We start from the raw sequence: 20,192 nt of genomic DNA, 5'->3' as shown, positions 1-20,192 counted from the left end.
CACGCCTATAATCCCAGCACTTTGGGAGGCCGAGGCGGGTCGATCACCTGAGGTTGGGAGTTCAAGACCCTCCTGGCCAACATGGTGAAACCCTGTCTCTACTAAAAACACAAAAATTAGCTGGGTGTGGTGGTGCGTGCCTGTAATCCCAGCTACTCGGGAGGCTGAGGCAGAATTGTTTGAACCAGGGAGTTGGAGGTTGCAGTGAGCTGAGATCACACCACTGCACTCTAGCCTGGCAACAGAGCGAGACTCTGTCTCAAAAAAAGAGGCCAGGTGCAGTGGCTTATGCCTGTAATCCTGACACTTTGGGAGGCCGAGGTAGATGGATCTCTTGAGCTCAGGAGTTCAAGGCCAGTCTGGGTAACATGCGAAAACCCCATCTCTACAAAAACACAAAAATTAGCTGGGTGTGGTGGTGAGTGCCTGTAATCCCAGCTACTTGGGAGGCTGAGGCAGGAGAATTGCTTGAACCAGGGAATCGGAGGTTGCAGTGAGCCGAGATCATGCCACTGCACTCCAGCCTGGCAACACAGCAAGATTCCATCTCAAAAAAAGGAAAAAAGAAAGAGGCCGGGTGCAGTGGCTCACACCTGCAATCCCAACACTTTGGGAGGCCGAGGCAGGTGGATCTCTTGAGCTCAGGAGTTCAAGGCCAGTCTGGGTAACATGCCAAGATCCCATCTCCACAAAAAATATAAAAATTAGCCAGGCGTGATGGCGTGTGCCTGTAGTCCCAGCTACTCAGGAGGCTGAGGTGGGAGATCACCTGAGCCCAGAAGGTCAAAGCTGCAGCGAGCTGAGGTCATAACACTGCACTCCACCCGGGGTGACAGAGTAAGATAGTCTCAAAAAAAAAAAAAAAAAAAGAGTCTACGTAAGAAACTAGTCTTCCTAACCACCTGCTTAATTGAGGGAATGAAGGAAATAAATCTATTTAGGGATTTTAAAGACCTCTGCTGTCTTACTGATGGACTTTGCTCCATCTGCAAGAAAAACACAACCTCCTTTCAAGTAGGACTTCCCTTTCAAAGCCATCTATCATCTTGTTTCCTTGTTGATTTTTTAAGTAATAAATATTTATCTTAATTAAGACAACCAATGAATGTGCCATGTAATCAACACTGTCAGGTTCTTACCTATTAACAAGATCTTACTTAAATCTACAAGGCCCTTTAACACCAAGGTCTTTAAGGAGTTTGAATCTTTTAAAAATAATGTTTAAATTTATTGTTTCACATTAGTTTGAAAAAAGTACAAGCCAAGATGGCTTAAATATCATTTGCAGATGTCCAAGCTTCTTTACAATTACAGGTCATGGACATCATCAACCTAGTCCTCGACTTGCAGCTAAAAAAGGCAACAGGTCTGTGTGAGTGACAGAAGAGCACATCCTACTCATGTCATGAGCAAAGAGTCAAAGCTGAAAAAACAGGAACGGTCTTGACATCAGCACTGTAAGAATTATTCTGCAGTAAACTCCAACCCAGAATGGGGAAGAGTACTGAATTCACTGAGCACATTCTGGACACAATTCTGACAGATTTCAGTCTCACGATCTCTGTCGGAGCAGGTTTCATTCTCCAGTTCTCTTTCACAGAACAGCAGAACGTGAGCCTTCATAAAAGTGACTAACGGCCTTTCCGCTTCTTCATTTTTCCTCCAGCCACCTTGTTCCTGACACCAATAGCGCCCTCTGTATCATCATTATCTCCAGCATCCTCTCGCGAGCGTTTCTTCTTTTCTCCATGCTCCCTTAACTCCTGCAAGAAAAAAAGAAGATGGGATTGAAAACGAATTACTGGCACTGAAGGTAACACATTCTACTCCCCTCTCCTTAAGATCAAGTATCAAGTAACTTCCTGATGCCTGACATTAGCAAAGGAATGAGATCTAACTCCAAATATACAAAGATGTTAACCTTATTGGTAATCAAAACGTGAACATTAAAATAATAAGGTTTTATTTTCACATGGCAGATTGGCAAAGACTTAAGAGAAGGGTAATCCCCAGTATTGGCCAAGGTGTAGAAAAATTCACATATACTGTCACTTACAGTGCAATCTGCTATAGCTTTTCTTGGGGGAAGGGGCAATTTGGCATTCTGTATGAGTTCAAATTTTAACTGTGTACATCCCTTGGCCCAACAATTCTACTTCTAGGAATTTATTCTAAGGGAGTAAGTATGCAAAGCTATACGAAGTAGGGAGTTCAACACTGTACCAAAGTAGGAAAAAACTGGAAAAAAGCATAAGCATCCATGAATGTAAGTATTTCATACACATGATGGAATTCTTTGTAGCTGTTAAGAAACGATCACATGAATCTATATTTGTTGAAACAGAAAAATGTTAATCCTATATAATTAAAGTCTAATTATGGCTAAAGAAAGAAAAATAACCACATGTTATCAATGGTTTTCTGTGGGGAAATGTTTACCTTTTCACTTACTACTTTAATCTTTTCTGTATTTTTTGAATTTTTTTCCCAATGCACATGTAATACTTTAACAAACAAAAATACCAAACAAAAAAATCCCATGTGGGCAGAATAAAAACCAAATCTGTACCTCAGCTACTCCAACAACCACCTATGGGCAAAGTTTCTCCATCCCTCAGACCAGAACTCCAGAAAGCAGGCAGCACTTCCGAGCGTTTTCCTCTAGAATCTTCTCATCACCACTATTACTGTTACTACTACTACAGGGTGAGTATCCCTCATCTGAAATGCTTGGGACCAGCAGTGTTTTGGATTTCAGATTTTTTCTAATTCTAGAATATTTGCAGATACATAATGAGCTATCTTGGGGATGGGACTCAATTCTAAACACAAAATTCACTTGTTTCATATATACCTTATACACATTGTCTGAAGGTAATTTTACACAGTATTTTTAATATTTTTGTGCATTAAAAACATTTTGACTGTGTCTTGGTAGCAACCTGTCACATGAAGTCAGGCATGGAATTTTCCACTTGTGGCAATCCTTTTGGCACTCAAAGTTTTGGATCGCCAGGCGTGGTGGCTCAAGCCTGTAATCCCAGCACTCTGGGAGGCTGAGGCGGATGGATCACCTGAGGTCAGAAGTTTGAGACCAGCCTGACCAAAATGGAGAAACCTCATCTCTACTAAAAATACAAAATTAGCTGGGCATGGTGGCACATGCCTGTAATCCCAGCTACTTGGGAGGCTGAGGCAGGAGAATTGCTTGAACCTGGGAGGCGGAGGTTGCGGTGAGCCGAGCTTATACCATTGCATTTCAGCCTGGGCAACAAGAGTGAAACTCCGTCTCAAAAAAAAAAAAAGTTTGGATCTTGGTTTTGGATTTCAAATGTTTGGATCAGGTATGATCAACCCCTACTAGTAACTATGTAGTTTATATTGGCTTCTCTGGTGCTTGTAAAACCCCATAAGGTATTCAGGCAAGTGTTACTCCCAATTTACAGGTGAGAAACTGATTCTGATTCTGAGAAGTCAGGCACATTTCCCAAGCTCACACAGTTCACAGCTGCATCTTCTGACCTCAGGTCTGATGAATTATCTCACCACAGGTGACACGTGAACAGTTGCTATGAATGTGTAAATGTCAGAATGAGGCCAAACCCTGAATCCACCATTTGGTTGGATGGTCTAATGCAAATTACCTACCATCTCTGCACCTTAGTTTGTTCATCTGAAATTTGGAATAAAATAATACCCAGCTTCTGCAGTCTAGTGTGAGGGTTAATATGATAAAGTGGCACACAGTTAACATGGTTTGCACAGACACTGGTGAGAAAAGAAAGATGCATACCATTCGGGCAAATCTTTGGGCTTCAGCCACGCGTTCTGCCAGCATCATAACCTCATCATCCTGTGTTGGAAAGACTGGTAGTTTCTTCCCAATTAAGTGTTCTATGCGCTGGAAGAGTTCCACGTCATACCTGAGGAAGGAAAACTGCACAGCTTTGGTTGCCTGGTAATGCAAATGCCTGTCCATTCCCAAACTATTATTATATGATGCAACGCAATAGGAGCCATAGGTTTAAACAATATTGAACATATTATTTCTTTTCTAAGTATGGGTTAAGTGCAATCTCTGTGCATAGCCCATTAGAAAATCACTCCAGGGAGGCCAGGCGTGGTGGCTTGCAACTATAATCCCAATGCTTTGGGAGGTCAAAGCAGGAGAATCACTTGAGACCAGGACTTCCAGACCAGCCTGGACAACATAGTGAGATGCCATCTCTATAAAAAAATTAAAAATTAGCCAACCGTGACGGCCTGTGCCTATAGTCCCAGCCATTCGACGTTGAGGCATGAGGACTACTTGAGCCCAGGAGTTTGAAGCTGCAGTGAGCTATTATCGAGCCACTGCACTCCAGCCTGGGCAACAGAGGGAAACCTTGCTGCTTAAAAAAAAAAAAAGAAAGAAAGAAAAATCGGCCGGGCAGGTGGCTCGTGCCTATAATCCCAGCACTATGGGAAGCTGAGGCAGGTGGCTTGCGCCTGTAATCCCAGCACTATGGGAGGCTGAGGCAGATGGATCACTTGAGCTCAGGAGTTCAAGACCAGCCTGGCCAACATGACAAAAGCCTGTCTCTGCTAAAAATATTTTTTAAAAAGCCAGGTGTGCTGGCATGCACCTGTGGTCCCAGCTACTTGGGAGGCTAAGGTGAGGTAGGAGGATTGCTTGAGCCCAGGGGGTGGAAGGTGCACTCAGCCAAGGTCGCACCACTGCACTCTAGCCTAGGCAACAGAGCGAGACAAATTAAAAAAAAAAAAAAAAAAAAAAAGAGGGAAGGAGGGAGAAAATCCCTCAAGGTATTTATTCACAGGACAGCCTTGGGCACATAAAAATTTGTTCCTCAAAAAAAAAAAAATTGGAAATAGTTATTCTAATACTTTCTGAGTTGACACAAAGACAATTGCTCTCCAGCTCTAGGTACCACTTCACCATTCTACATGCCAAATACTATACTAGATCTTTTACATATATCATCTCCAATTTTCACCAAAACCCTGCTAGATAGGTATTACTATTCCCATCTTTCAACGCCTTCATCCTGGTTTTCAGTATGAAAGTGAGTAGTGTAGTAAATGATAGCGCCAGGTTCCCAGTCAGTGGCTCGAAAGTTCTGCTCTTTTCTCTACGTTGCTCTGCCCCTAAAGCTGATTTACTTACTGCGTGACAAAAGTAATAGCCTTTCCGGAGCGCCCAGCTCTAGCTGTTCGACCTACTCGATGGATGTAATCCTAAAACCAAAAGGGTACATAAATTCAAGTTATATGGATTATAAGTAAAAAAAAAAAAAAACCTACGTATGCAAAGTCTTGCCATAAAACTTTGAAAGAAAATAGATTCATGTCATAACATGGAGAAAATAAATGGCCTGGGCAATCTGTTGAGACAAATCTACTTCATCTTTTTTATTCTCCTTGCAGCACAAAATGGATCCAATGCTTTCCCCTCTTTCATAGAAAGATAAATCTACAAAGCATATATACATGGTCGCAAGCTGCATGGTGTTTTAAAAAACAGCACTGGATCTCGAGGCAGAGCTGGGTTATAGCTGTGGTCCTTCCCACCAGCCAGTTACACAATTACCTGCAAATTATATAACCTCCCTGAACCTTGGTTTCTATTTATTGAACAGGCATAGAAATACATGCCCAAATTATAGAGTTGTTATGAAAATCAAATGAGATAGCACCTCATCTACAGCAGTTAAATACAAAGACAAGAGACACAACAGTCTCATCCAGGGGTGCTTCTGTCATCCTCAAGGGACACTGGTAATGTCTGGAAATACTTCTGATTATCACAAGTGGAAGAGTGTGTGATGCTGTCATCTAGTGGGTAGAGGCCAGGAATGCTACTAGGAATCCTTCAACTCAAAGAACAACCCTTCAACAAAGAATTCGACAGCTTAAAATGTTAATAGTGCCAAGGCTGAGAAACCTTGAGATACACTGAGAACTACAAGTTGTCATTCTCAAGAAATGACAGTGACATGATCAGTATGTGGTGCACCTGCCACTACTATGAGCATCTAATAACTCTCCTTGGCTACCTCTTTCATATGTACTAACGTTACATACACAGGCCTGTGCAAGATGATGAGAATGAACTAATCAAGGGCTTTCTTGTTTTTTGATACTTAATTAACCAGGAACAAAAAAACTGCTGTAACTAAGGAAAGACAGAAGACACTCCATTAAGAAACACACTTTAGGACTAGAAAGGCAAGTTAGCAACAGGACTCACCTTGGAATGGGTAGGAATGTCAAAGTTGACAACTACATCTACATGAGGTATGTCCAAACCCCGGCTGGCAACGTCAGTTGCTAGAAGAATGGAACGGGCCTTGGCCTTAAACTTATTAAGAGATCCTAGGCGCTTACTCTGAGGTAATGAGAAAGAAATGATGGAAAACTTAACATACATTTTGGAATACAAAACACAAAACAGACAAACACAAGAACAAAGAGACATAAATTTTTTAAAGTTTTTTTCCCCCCAACTTTTGAATGGGGCTTCACAGGTCAAAACAGAAATATGAAGCAACAAGAAATAAAAAAAAAAAAAATGATACAAAATAAGGGTAGCCTGACACAATAGAAAAGTAACTGTGAAATAATTTATTAATGTTTTTAGAGACCAGAGTCATTATTACCATTAGGGCTGAATACATCAACTCAACAGCTTGCAAACCAGACAGCTACATATGAAATATTCTAATGGGAGCCTCTTGCTACCCTGGGAGAAAGTAAGCATCTAGAGCAACACTTCAAAGCCCATAAAATGAGAACAATTATGGAAACAGGCATCAGTGCCCTATGTCCTTATTGTACAAATCTATTGTTAGGAGGTTTATCTCGCTCATGCCATCAGTGCATGGCTGATGATGACGATGAATCCTTACCTGACTCATTTGTCCATGGAGGGGGATGGCAGTGAATCCAAGATTTCGCAGTAGCAAAGCTGTTCTCTGGGTATTATTACAGGTGCTGCAGAATATCATAAAGGAGTTTCCCGCCAATTCATTTAGAATATAAACCAGGTAGGTATCCTAAGTTACAAACCCAAAACAATATATGTCATCGAACCTGGGAGAAAGGATTGGAGACCTGGCATATACATAAGGTAAAAACTAACCCTATAGTTGCTTCTCAATTATCCAGACCTCCATTATCCAGACCTCCAGCTGCCAGCTTAGGATTCCTTAACCAGCATTATCATCTCCGTGAACCACTATTCCCCACAGAGCCTAAAGGCAGGCAGGAGATCTGTCCTCAGAAAACAGGAGAAGTCCTTATATCAAAGCACAAAACCAGAGGCTTCATCCTAAATAAAAGCCACATTATAAGCGAACAAAGGAAAAATTACCTCAAGGATGGGGATGGGAAGGAATTATATGATTACATCATGACCTCATTATTGTGGTTTACTATGTTGTGAATTCCTGGCATGTCTAGTTTATCGGTGATAATATAAGCACAACACGCCCTCTAAAGCAAACAGACAGGATGCCAATCTGCATTACAGCTCTTGGCTAATCAAGGGTTGACACATTTTCAGATGCTTTGGTGAAAAGAAGAGGGAGAGGCAGGAATGATCAAAGTAAACACTTTACCTTGAATTTAGAGGGAATAAAAATATAATATTGCTGTAATTTTTCAACTGTCTGGTATTTAGAGGAAACGGCACATTTCACAGGATTTTTCAGAGCTGCTCGCTGAAGCTTTTGCACCTGGAGGAAGAAGATCCAGAACAGCACACTGATGCCTAAACACTATTTATATGGTTTGACTCTGTGTCCCCACTCAAATCTCATGTTGAATTGTAATCCCCACATGTCACGGGAGGGACCTGGTGGGAGGTGACTGGATCATGGAGGTGGTTTTCCCCCATGCTGTTCTCATGATAGTGAGTTCTCACAATTTCTGATGGTTTTAAAGTGTGGCACTGCCCCTACCTCCTGCCACCATGTAAGACGTGCCTTGCTTCCCCTTCGCCTTCTGCCATAATTGTAAGTTTTCTGAGGTCTCCCCAGCCATGTGGAACTGTGAGTCAATTACACCTCTCTTTTCTGTATAAATTACCTAGTCTCAGATAGTTCTTTATAGCAGTGTGAAAATGGACTAAAGCAATTTATTTTTACTTATTGTTATTATTGTTGTTACCATTTACTTTATGTATCAATTCTCATAAAGAAGAAACAAAAGTCCTAGCAAATTTCACCTTCTTGGTCATGGTGGCAGAGAAGAGGAATGTTTTCCGATCTCGAGGGATCACTTTGAGGATCTTGTCAACCTAAGGCACAAAGAGGAAAAGATGCCAATATGATATTCAGACTGGAAGAGCTGCAAATCCTCTAGGTAATGAAGGAGGTAGACGTTAACAAATTAAATATATCACTGTGAAGATTTGGTACTCGAAAATTCAATTCGATTCAGCTAAAGTTTACTGAATATTTACTGCCTGATACCCCACCAGACACTATTAAAAAAATACCTTTCTAAGAAAAGAACAGTTTAAATTAGTAGACCAGAGTTGATCTAAGAGAAAAGTCAAGAATAAGTATTAATCAACTAAGTAAGCTGGGATTAGTGGGTCATCAAAGAAAATAAAGATATTTCAGGGTATATGTCAAGGTCTAAATTAAATGAAATGGAAAAGAAAATCCAGTTTTGATATTTCCCATTTCTGGAGTCAGAGTCAGACTATATTCTAAAGATAAAAGGGTGCTGAGAAACTGCAATTTGAAGAATATCAAGAATGAAACTGATACTGATGCAATGTTCTACATAAAACAAGTGGGCAATGAACCAAATTTTGAAACAGGAACCTGAGATGCTCTAAGAGGAGGAAAGAAATTGAGAGCTCACCTCTGTCTCAAAATCCATATTCAGTATTCGGTCGGCTTCGTCCATAACCAAGTATTTGAGAGCTCTCAAGTTGAAACCTTTCGTATTTTCCAAGTGGTCAATCAGTCGACCAGGAGTTGCTACCAAGAGAGGTTGAGGAGAAACAGTGATGTTTCAGAACAGGACGAAAAACAACAACAACAACAAACAAATAAAGTTACCTGCCCCACCCCACAGCTCTCCACCAAACTTAACTTAAGAAATTAAAAAATTTAACAGGGTTACAAAATCTGTTTCTCAAAGTCTTCCTATCCGATATTGGTAGATTTTCTCCAATTCATCACTGCCAGTGTCTTTTACCTTCGTCAGTTACTCACCTATTATTATATGTGGTTTTTTTGCAAGGGCCAAAGATTGAGACATTGAATCAATTCCACCCACAATCACAGCTACAGAGAGAAAAAGAACATAGAGATGAGATCCTTAATTTTTTTCCACGGTCCACTGAACATCTTTTAGAGCCAATGCCAGATTTCTACTTAAACTTGTTCTTCCCTTACAATTAATACTCTTCCCAAAGCTAAAATACAGCATTAGCTCTTTGGGTCAATGAATTATGCTAGCAATACCTTCCTCCATTCTCCTTTCACACTCATTCTTCACTTGTGATGGCAACCTAGGATCCCTTCCCTCTCAGACACTTACCACTCTGCACTCCAATAGAGGACCCCAGGGCTTCAAACTGCTCTGAGATCTGAAAGGCCAGCTCCCGAGTCGGGGTAAGAACTAGGGCAAACAAACGCTGTGGGGTCTCCAGCAGTGCATTCAGAATGGGCAAAGCAAAGGCGCCTGTTTTTCCAGAGCCAGTTTCTGCCAGCCCGATGATATCACGACCTAGAAGAAAAAGAAATTCAACAGCCAAGTTAATTCTCTCTGCAGTATTTCTGTGTCTTCTACAATGACACAATGCTGGGCACAAAGTAGACGCTTAATAAATATCTGATGAACTGGGGAGAGAGGAAAGTTGAATAGAAAAGACATGGTCTATCTCTTAGATAAGCTCAAAACCCAGTGGTGAGACAGTCTGATATACAAATTCATTATAATGTGATAAGAGTTTTAATACAAGCCCCTGCAAAATACGTGAGAACACAAGGAAAAGTAACTACTGCCCAGAAGAGTAAAAAAAGGCTAACAGAGATGATTAAGTGAGTTAAACCTAGAAGTAAGCAAAGAAGGGAAGAAATGATATTCCTGTAAGAGGAAAGATAATTATAATTAAGGCTTTAGAGAACATAGCATGCTGGCCAGGCGTGATGGCTCACACCTGTAATCCCAACATTTTGGGAGGCTGAGGTGGGCAAATCACCTGAGGTTGGGAGTTCGAGACCAGCCTGACCAACATGGAAAAAACCCTGTCTCTACTAAAAATATAAAATTAGCCAGGCATGGTGGCATGCCTGTAATCCCAGCTACTCGGGAGGCTGAGGCAGAGTTGCTTGAACCCAGGAGGCGGAGGTTGCCGCGGTGGTGAGCGGAGATCATGCCATTGCACTGCAGCCTGGGCAACAAGAGCGAAACTCCATATCAAAAAAAAAAAAAAAAGAACATAGCATGCATAGTTAGGCTGAGGAGTGTAATGTGGCTGGAACATAGAAGTGTTAAGGGAGAAAGAGAGAAGAATGAGGCTAGAGTTTTGATGTTTTCCTATAAGAGAGAATTGAAGGATTTTAAACAGGGAATATCATGATCAGTATTACTGTTTAGGAAGATAAACTCTAGGCCTGATGGCATAAGGAGGAGCCAAGGAACCTTACAGTGCATGCCATTTACTGCTCCTTCTGAGGGAAGAATGCTCTAAGTAATTCTTTAAGAACAGGTCACCACTGTTTGTTATCACCACTCAAGCCACAACTTATAAGATCTGGAAATTAACTCCTGGGTGGAGATCACTATCTCCAGGCTGGCTGTAGTGCATAGGCAGCTATGCACTACAACAGTGTCCACTGAGAACACTCCCTCTTAAATCACGACCCCTACAGTTGCTGCCCCTGTTCTATGACCGCGTAACAGCTGAGAAGTCTTCTTTACCTAGAAGATAATCCTACAATAAACAAATCCCTTTCCCCTGACATAACCTGAACATGACTTACAATCTGAAATGACTTAAATGACCAGAACAGGGAAAACAAAGGCTCAACCGGGACATCAGATATAATTCAGGGGAGATATGATGGTGGCCCGAACCGAGGCCAGGAATGAGCACAGGAATGAGTGAGATTCAGAAACTAACAAAGGGGAATGTGGGTGACGCACACATTTTTAGTACAGGACACTCAAAAGCCAAAAACTGAGATATAGGCAACAGAAAAATTAGTCCTGGTTAGGAAAATAAGGACTTTGGTTTCCACACAGGGAACTTAGAACTTAAGATTCCTGCAGTAAACTCAAAGAGGTATGTCTAAAAAGCAGTTGGACATACTTGTTTAGAAATACATCTAAAAACCAGTTGAACATACTTGTTTGGAGCTCAGGAAAAAAGTGGGGTTAGAACAGACATGGGACATAAATATCCTACCACTGGTACTCCCTCAGGGGCAGATGCTTCAGAATAATCCATGAGACATATATATATATATATGACCGGTCCCATGCCTGGAAATTCTGATTCAGTATTTCTCACCCAAATCTCATCTTGAATTGTACTCCCATAATTTCCACATGTTGTGGGACGGAGCCGGTGGGAGATAATTTGAATCATGGAGGCGGTTTCCCCCACACTGTTCTCACAGTAGTGCATACGTCTAGTGAGATCTGATGGTTTTGTCAAGGGGTTTCTGCCTTTGCATGTCTCTAATTTTCTCTTGCCGCCACCAGGTAAGAAGCGCCTTTTGCCTCCTGCCATGATTCTGGCGGCTCCCCAGACACACATGGAACTGTAAGTCCAATTAACCCTCTTTTTCTTCCCAGTCTTGCGTGTGTCTTTATCATCAGTGTGAAAACGGATTAATACACAGTGTATCCTAGTGAATTATATATTTTAGCCTTCTTTTCATTAACATCAGTGTTTTCCACTCAAAAGCAAATGCACAGATGTGAAATACAAGTCAAACCAGACAACAGACTGATTTTTTAGAGATTACAGACAAATGACAATCCAGGGATAAAATGTCTCACTCATCTACTTATTGTAATGTTCCCCAGTGGCAGGGTAGGTAATAATGAATTGCAACAGCATCTACCTATCTGAGAAACAAAGGTCAGTGTAAGCAAATGATTCCCGAAGCTTTTTAGTCTTCAACTCCTTGGGGATACTGCTGTCCTGCCTGTGTAACACAATACACCTTCGGGAACAGGGGGCGGGGCAGCTATGATTTGTTCTTTTTTTGTCAAGGGAAATCTTAACATTTCAGAAGAAAGGAGTACATAAGAAAGATTTAGGGAAGTAAAGGAGCCGAAGTTGCTTGGTTCATGAAGCAATAAGCACTGCTCGCTGCCCACAGCTGAGGCCTGCACTGCTTTCAGTTTTTTGAGTCCCTCAGAGCAACCCTCAGTTTGTGAAACTGATATATTTTTCTATGTCATCTCCTTTCTTCATCTCTGAAGAAACCTCTGAGCCTTTTCAGTGTTTATACCTGTAGAGAATATACCAGCATGCATAAACTCCATAAGAGCAGAATAAATTTTGTCATATAGACCTGCCACGTTGCTAGCACTGAACATAAGTGCTTGCTACATGGCAGCCATTAATAAGCTGTTTGAAATTCCTTGAGGACAACTCTAAGTGATCTCTGAAACAGAAATAAATAGATGGTGTCTCACTATGTTACCCAGGCAGGTCTCAACCTCCTGGTCTCAAGCAATCCTCCCACCTCAGCCTCCCAAAGTGCTGGGATTACAAGCATGAACCACCATGCTCACCAAACAACTCTTAATCTCTTGATAGTAACACATGTTGATGCAGATCCATTAACAGAGGTTTTCTGAGCTATAAGATTCTATGTTCAAATTCCAGCTCTAGCAATAATTAGTTAGGTGACTCTAGCCAAAGGACTTAACTCCCTGAGCCTCAATTTCCTCACTAATAAAATAATTATCCCTACCTACTATTCAGCATATTATAAGGTTTAAGAACAGTGGACAATCTGGGCTCAGTAACTTTGCAGAAACTGAAAACGTCATTAATCCCAAATTCAAATTTAGAGTTATTTTAATCAAATAACAACAGCAACAAAATCAAACATTATTTGAATCGTTTCTATAGATTCAAATGAAATATTTATAAACTACTCATTAGAATGAGACAAACTCAATAAGGATAAAGACATTTTCCATGGTGATCGTGTCTGTCAGTTCCTAGCAATCTTCCACTGACCCCTCCCTATTCTTTTCTGCATCAAATTTAAACTTATGGCTGAAAGCATTAAAATAATTTTAGGATGGCCGGGCACGGTGGCTCAAGCCTGTAATCCCAGCACTTTGGGAGGCCGAGACGGGCGGATCACAAGGTCAGGAGATCGAGACCATCCTGGTGAATACAGTGAAACCCTGTCTCTACTAAAAAATACAAAAAACTAGCAGGGCAAGGTGGTGGGCGCCTGTAGTCCCAGCTACTCGGGAGGCTGAGGCAGGAGAATGGCGTAAACCCGGGAGGAGGAGCTTGCAGTGAGCTGAGATCCAGCCACTGCACTCCAGCCTGGGTGACAGCAAGAATCCCTCTCAAAATAATAATAATAATAATAATAATAATTTTAGGATTACTGCCAGCTGTTTTGACTCCTTTTTCTCACCTATGCTGTAGGGCAAGCTGGAAAAGTTAAAATGCACGAACGCTTCTTGCTGTTTTTTTTTTTCTTTTGAGACAGAGTTTTGTTCTTGTTGCCCAGGCTGGAGTGCAATGGCACAATCTCGGCTCACCGCAACCTCCGCCTCCCGGGTTCAAGTGATTCTCCTGCCTCAGCCTCCCGAGTAGCTGGGATTACAGGCATCTGCCACCACCCCGGTTAATTTTGTATTTTTAGTAGAGACAGGGTTTCTCCATGTTGGTCAGGCTGGTCTTGAACTCCCGACCTCAGGTGATCCACCTGCCTCAGCCTCCCAAAGTGCTGGGATTACAGGCGTGAGCCACCGCGCCCGGCAACTTCTTGCTATTTGAAAGTAATGCTGGGCCGCTGATACTTCTTTCCCACCACTGGCCTTTATATGGTCCTTATCCTTCAAACTTCTCTGCACAGGTTGGAAGTGTTTATTAGCCCCTCCTTGAAACACTTTCCCTTCCCTAATTTGTGTGAAACTATACTCTCATGATTTTCAACCCTCTACTGAATCTTCCAATTTTTCCTCTGTCGTCTTTGCCAATCTAATCCATTTCTAATCTCAGCTATAACTGCTCTTTGGATACAATGTCTATATCCACCTCTGGCCTCTCAATCAAGTTCCAATCCCAGGATTCCAACTGGGTATTTTGTTTCCTTTTTTATTGTCCCTCAGTTTTATTAATTGACAAAAAATTATAATATACTTACGGTATAGAATGCAAAGTTTAGATATATGTATACTTTGTGAAGTGATTAAATCAAGCTCATTAACCTATCTGTCACCTCACATACTTGTCATTTCTGTGGTGAGAACATTTAAGATCTACTCTCCTAGCAATTTTCAAATACACAAAACATTATTAACTGTAGTCATCATGCTATTCAATAGATCTTCAGAACTTATCCATCCCAGCCGGGCGTGGTGGCTCAAGCCTGTAATCCCAGCACTTTGGGAGGCCGAGACGGGCGGATCACGAGGTCAGGAGATCGAGACCATCCTGGCTAACACGGTGAAACCCTGTCTCTACTAAAAAATACAAAAAACTAGCCGGGCGAGGTGGCGGGCGCCTGTAGTCCCAGCTACTCGGGAGGCTGAGGCAGGAGAACGGGCGTGAACCCGGGAGGCGGAGCTTGCAGTGAGCTGAGATCTGGCCACTGCACTCCAGCCTGGGCGACAGAGCGGGACTCCGTCTCAAAAAAAAAAAAAAAAAAAGAACTTATCCATCCCGGCTAACTGAAACTGTACCCTGAGCAACATTTCCCCATTCCCCTCCCACAAGGTCAACTCTATCTCATTGATATCCAAAATCAATTACTTCCAACTGAACTCATCTTTCCTGAATTCTCCCCCCGTTCCCTTTTTGTATCAGTGGTACACCAATAATATGCCCTGAACATAACAGCCCACAAACTTAGCGATAATCTTAGATTTTCCCCACCCCTTCCTTGCCTTCCACTTGCTTAACTGGTTGTAAAATCAAGGATTATTTTTCTAACATTTTCTTTTTCATTCTACCACCACCCTACCCATTATTTATTGCTAAAGTCATTACAATAACCTACTAATTGGTTTCCCAGACTCCAGTCTCTTGTCTCTAATCTTTCACAGCTATGAGATTAATCTTCCAAGAGTACAACTCTAAATCCTTAAGCTCCAAAAATGCCCCACTGCCTATGAAACGAAGACCAAATTCCTTGACTCAGCACTCAAATCCTTCATAATCTGGCCCCAGTCACCTTACTAAACTTTTTCACTACTCTGCTAAGTACTTGCAAATCTCCATACGTGCCTATGGTTTCCAGACTGGCTTTTTTTCCACGCTGTTCCCTATGCCTAGAAAGTTCTCCCTTCCCATCATATCTGAATGTCTAAATCCTTCTAAATTCAGTCTTCAAGGTTCAGCTCACATGTCTTCCCAACCTCCCCAGCCAAAAATAAAATGAAATAAATCTTCTCTAATCCATCCTAATTAGAAGTAATCTCTTCTCCCTCAGTGCACTCTGAATGTAACTTTCTTAGGTCCCTGTTCAACTTGTAATAAATTTATAATTATCTCTTTAATAGATTATGGACTCTAGGAGAGGACAGACTATTAACCTCCAGTGCCTTACATTTACAACAAATAGTAACTATTTATGGAAAGAGCAAATGGAATTTTGTAGAGTAAGTCTAACCTCTTTTCCACATGACAGCCCTTCAAATCATTAAATCTTTCAATTATTATCAATAGCTAGGTTAATTACTAATAATTAGTGATAATTATAGCTTACATTAATCACTAATATAGTAATAATAGCTACATTAATACTAACAATAATTAGCCACATTACCCCTCTTATAATAATAGCTAAGATTACATTCACTTTTTCTGAGGATCTTAATAGATTTCAGTTAACCAAGACCTCTGGGTCTCTTTTATCACCCACCCGAATCCTGTAAAGTTGGTACTTTAGGAATCTAAGAGCAGGTCTTTATTTCTATTCCTATTAAAGTTCATCCTGTTACGGCCAGGTGTGGTGGCTCACGCTTGTAATCCCAGCACTTTGGGAGGCCAAGGCAGGTGGATCACTTGAGGTTAGGAGTTCGAGACCAGCCTGGCCAACATGCTGAAACCCTGTCTCTACTAAAAATACAAAATTAGCCGGGCATGGTGGTGGGCCTGTAATCCCAGTTACTCGGGAGGCTGAGGCGGGAGAATTGCTTGAACCTGGGAGGTGGAGGTTGTAGTGAGCCAAGATCGCACTACTGCACTCCAGCCTGGGCGACAGAGCAAAATTCTGTCTCAAAAAAAAAAAGCTCCATCTTAAAAAAAACCTCAAAAACAAAAAGTTCATCCTGTTAGTTTCAGTTCCACTAGCCATCAATCAGCACTTTAACCACTCTTTTACAAATCCGATAAACATGGCTCACAGCAAGAATGCTCAACTCCTCAAGACACACATATGTGTTCCAGGCATCCTTCCCTGTCTAAGTGTGCACCCATTGATGTATAAAGTCTACCAAGATTGTCATTAATATACTTTAATCCAGGGCTTCCTTAAAGTCAGCATCTGTGGCAGAGAACAAACCCTTTTAGTTATTAAGACAGAAAGTAAGCTCTGTAAAACTGGAGAATGACATTTTCAAATGCCATTACCCAAACTTTGTACCTTTAGTGACCATATCCTTATTTCACTTGAAGTATGCAAGCAACAGCTTTCAAAAGGGGTATCTAATTGAGATAACTTTATATTAAATCTGTACGAAGTCACACAACCTACCTTGTAAGGCCAAAGGAATAGCTTCAATCTGGATCTTGGTGGGTTTTGTCCATCCCAACTGGTCACAAGCTTCACACAACACATCTGTCACACCCTTAGAATTCAGAAAAATATACCTTAGCCAAGAACAGCACACCCCTACCTCCCTCCTACTTAACTGACTTTGTCAGAACCATCATGTACAACCAATATACTTGCTTTAAAAGGTATTTGCTGTGCATCTCAGAGCTTACTCTTTATACCATGAGACAGTAGCTCAAGACTTAACGAACATTTTCTGCTCACCAAGGCCAAGGCCAAGTGCTTTACATGTAGCATCTCATTTAATCGTCACAACAATTCTGCGAGGTAAGTACTTATTACTATCCCCAATTTACAGATATGAAAAGAGAAACACAGAGAGATAACAACTTGTCTATAGTAAGAGACTGGGTCAAAATTCAAATCTGGTTGGTTCATCTGACTCCAAAGCTCCAGCTATAAAGAGACCAATTCCCCATATGTACAACCTCCTGGACACATATAAACGTTGCCACACTAAAGTGGCGAATAGGGCAAATGGGGCTCTCAGGGCCCAGCAGCCCTCCCACCACCCAAACTCAGAGCACGCCCGAAACCCAGCCCTCTGAAATTCTGGGGAAAACCCAAGGTAGGCCCCGAGATGCTTTTGTGCACTATCAGAGCGGGATCTAAGGTAATTGGGTCTGCCTGAGCCTAGCACCAGAGTACATAAAAGAAGCCAGCGCCATCCATTCTCACCAGGTCTTTAAATGTTTTAGTTTCCTCCTCTTCCATCACTGGCTGGGACGCTTCGGTCGGAGAATCGCTTTCCTCGGGCGCCGCCATCTTGTCTGAAGTCTCCGGAAGTGGGTCTGCGGCGCGCGGGATGCTGGGAAATGTAGTTTTAGTTCTCCCCGGACGGCTTGCTCTGGGCGCCCCCTGCGGGCTTGCCGGGGATTGCACCCGTCCGCTAGGCGGGTGGGGCCCAGTGAATATGCGCGCGTAGGCAGGCGGAATAGGTCCGATTGCAGAAGGGGCCCATCACCGGGGAATCGAGTTGACCTTTAGATCCCTTTTAAAGCGCCTTCCCTACGTATGTCGCCAGTTATGTTCCCCGCTTTTCTAACCATAGAGTTTGGAACGGATTGATATCACAATGCCATTTTTTAATTATAGTATTACCTTATTCAATAATGTTGAGAGCCTACCATATGCTAAGGCTGTGCTAGATGGCTAGTGAACAGGACAGCGACCCCTACCCTCGTGGAGAAAAAGGAGACAGAAAAAGGAGATAAGCTATCACAGATCATTTCAAATTGTGAAAAGTAGCTGGGTGTGCTCATGCCTGTAACCCCAGCACTTTGGGAGGCTGAGGGGAGTGGATCACTTGAGCCCAGGAGTTCGAGACCAGCCTGGGTAACATGGCAAAACCCTGTGTCTACAAAAAATACAAAAATCAGTCGGGCATGCATGGTGGCATGCGCCTGTAATCCCAGCAACTCAGGGGCCTGAGGTTGTGGGATCACTTGACCCCGGAGGTTGAGGCTGCAGTGAACAGAGATCCTGCCACTGCACTCCAGCCTGGGCGACAGAGTGAAACCCTGTGTACATAAAAATGACAGAGTAACCTGCCGAGGGTGGGTTGTGGGGATAACTGTGGATTGGGAAGGCCTCTCTGAGACGGTGATATTTGAGTTAAGACCTCACTGTTGAGCAGGAGAAAACGTTTTAAGATCCCGGGAGATAATTATTCCAGAGTGAGAGAATTCCAATACCAAGACTGTGAAGCTACTGAGGCTATTCTGGAAAGCAGCAAATTCAGAGCTGTACGTTGCATGCCCCAAGGCCAGCAATGCCCTCCCATGGCCTGTCACTTGGGTCTCACACTGCACAGGGTGCTCATTGCAGTCTTATTCCTGAGGATGGGAAGTTGGAGGCAATCTGGTGTCCATCATTGGGGAAATGCATAGTTAAAATGTGAACATGGTGTCTACAAACATGCCCTTAACAATATGATGAGAATCTCAGAAACCTAGCGCTGAGTAAGAAAAGCATAAAATATATCAAGTATATTAAAATATAGGCCCACAGATATCACATTCTGCTAAAATACATCCAACAGAAGATACACTTGAAATATTTTAGAATGGTTGCCTGCAGAGGGAGAAGAATTAGAATAAAATTGGGAATTGGGAATAAAAGAATTAAGTGTAAAAGATAATAGGCCGGCCACGGTGGCTCACACCTGTAATCCTAGCACTTTGGGAGGCCAAGGCGGGTGGATCACTTGAGGTCAGGAGTTCAAGACCAGCCTGGCCAATATGGTGAAATCCTGTCTCTACTGAAAATACAAAAATTAGCCAGGCGTGGTGGCGGGGACCTGTAATCCCAGCTACTTCGGGGGCTGGGGCAGGAGAATTGCTTGAACCCGGGAGGTGGAGGTTGCAGTGAGCCAAGATCCTGCCATTGCACTCCAGCCTGGGTGACAGAGCAAGACTCCATCTCAAAAAAAAAAAAAAAAAAGATAAGAAATACACAAAGCTAGAGAGGGGACTTGTGATGCCAGTGTGCTTGACCTGAGAATTGTGATGAACCCAACTCGATGTCTCAATGTGCCTGCCAACCTTCCCACCACCACAACTAAAAAAGAGCCCTGATTTAGGCATCAGGGTGGTGTCTGCAACAAAAAGGGTAGGATGCGGTCAGAGAAGTGGGCTCAGGTCAGACTCTGCAGGGCCCTGTTGTAAAGGGCCTGGGGTTTTGGATGTTATCCTAAATGCAGAAGGAAGCCACTGGGGGTATAGAGCAGGGAAGAGGTATGACCTACACATTGAAAATATTACTCTAACTCTATATGGAGATAGGTTGTAGAAAGAGTGGGAAAAGGAGACCGTCTAAGACAGTGGTCTCCAACCTTTTTGGCACCAACGACTGGTTTCGTGGAAGACATTTTTTGCACAGAATTGGGGCGGGGATGTTTTCAGGATGATTCAAGCACATTACATTTATTGTGCACTTTATTTCTATTATTATCACATTGTAATATATAATGAAATAATTATACAACTCAGCATCATGTGGAATCAGTGAGAGCCCTGAGCTTGTCATGCTGCAGCTAGGTGGTTCCATCTGGGGGTAGTGGGAGACAGTGACAGATCACCAGGCATTAGATTCTCATAAGAAACCTGCAACCTAGATCTCTTGCAATAGGGTTTGTGCTCCTAACAGAATCTAATGCCGCAGCTGATTTCACAGGAGGCAGAG

At 42.4% G+C, this 20,192-nt stretch overlaps 1 protein-coding gene across 3 annotated transcripts; it reads right to left on the bottom strand.

The window, feature by feature from the left end:
- Positions 1–1,206: 1,206 nt before the first annotated feature.
- DDX47 (DEAD-box helicase 47) lies at positions 1,207–17,781 on the bottom strand. 3 transcript variants are annotated; one of them, XR_012420039.1, is made up of 12 exons: positions 17,688–17,781; positions 16,929–17,022; positions 9,556–9,744; positions 9,228–9,299; positions 8,872–8,990; positions 8,225–8,296; positions 7,139–7,733; positions 6,906–7,052; positions 6,248–6,385; positions 5,165–5,235; positions 3,794–3,923; positions 1,207–1,763 (listed from the first exon to the last, which is right to left on the bottom strand). XR_012420039.1 is itself a non-coding variant. In XM_005570187.4 (12 exons), the coding sequence occupies exons 1-12, from the start codon at positions 17,772–17,774 to the stop codon at positions 1,632–1,634; spliced, it is 1,368 nt and encodes a 455-aa protein (XP_005570244.3). In that variant the 5' UTR covers positions 17,775–17,781; the 3' UTR covers positions 1,207–1,631. The 3 variants fall into 3 exon arrangements, 1 of the variants encoding a protein (XP_005570244.3); XR_010579298.2 differs by having other exon boundaries at positions 3,794–3,937; positions 7,617–7,733; XM_005570187.4 differs by having other exon boundaries at positions 7,617–7,733.
- Between the last annotated feature and the right edge of the window lie 2,411 nt (positions 17,782–20,192).

The sequence above is a fragment of the Macaca fascicularis genome, chromosome 11 (assembly GCF_037993035.2).
Source record: "Macaca fascicularis isolate 582-1 chromosome 11, T2T-MFA8v1.1".
Classification (NCBI taxonomy): Eukaryota; Metazoa; Chordata; class Mammalia; order Primates; family Cercopithecidae; genus Macaca; species Macaca fascicularis.
This window is presented reverse-complemented; position numbering and strand designations above follow the sequence as displayed.

Bases quoted from the DNA above. Each gene is read 5' to 3' on its own strand.
- DDX47 (XM_005570187.4), bottom strand. From the start codon at position 17,774: ATGGCGGCGCCCGAGGAAAGCGATTCTCCGACCGAAGCGTCCCAGCCA. The intron at 9,300-9,555 runs GTAAGTGTCTGA...TTCTCTCTGTAG, and splicing joins CTCTATTGGAGTGCAGAGTG to CTGTGATTGTGGGTGGAATT. The intron at 3,924-5,164 runs GTAAGTAAATCA...TTCCTTCCTCAG, and splicing joins GCTATTACTTTTGTCACGCA to GTATGACGTGGAACTCTTCC.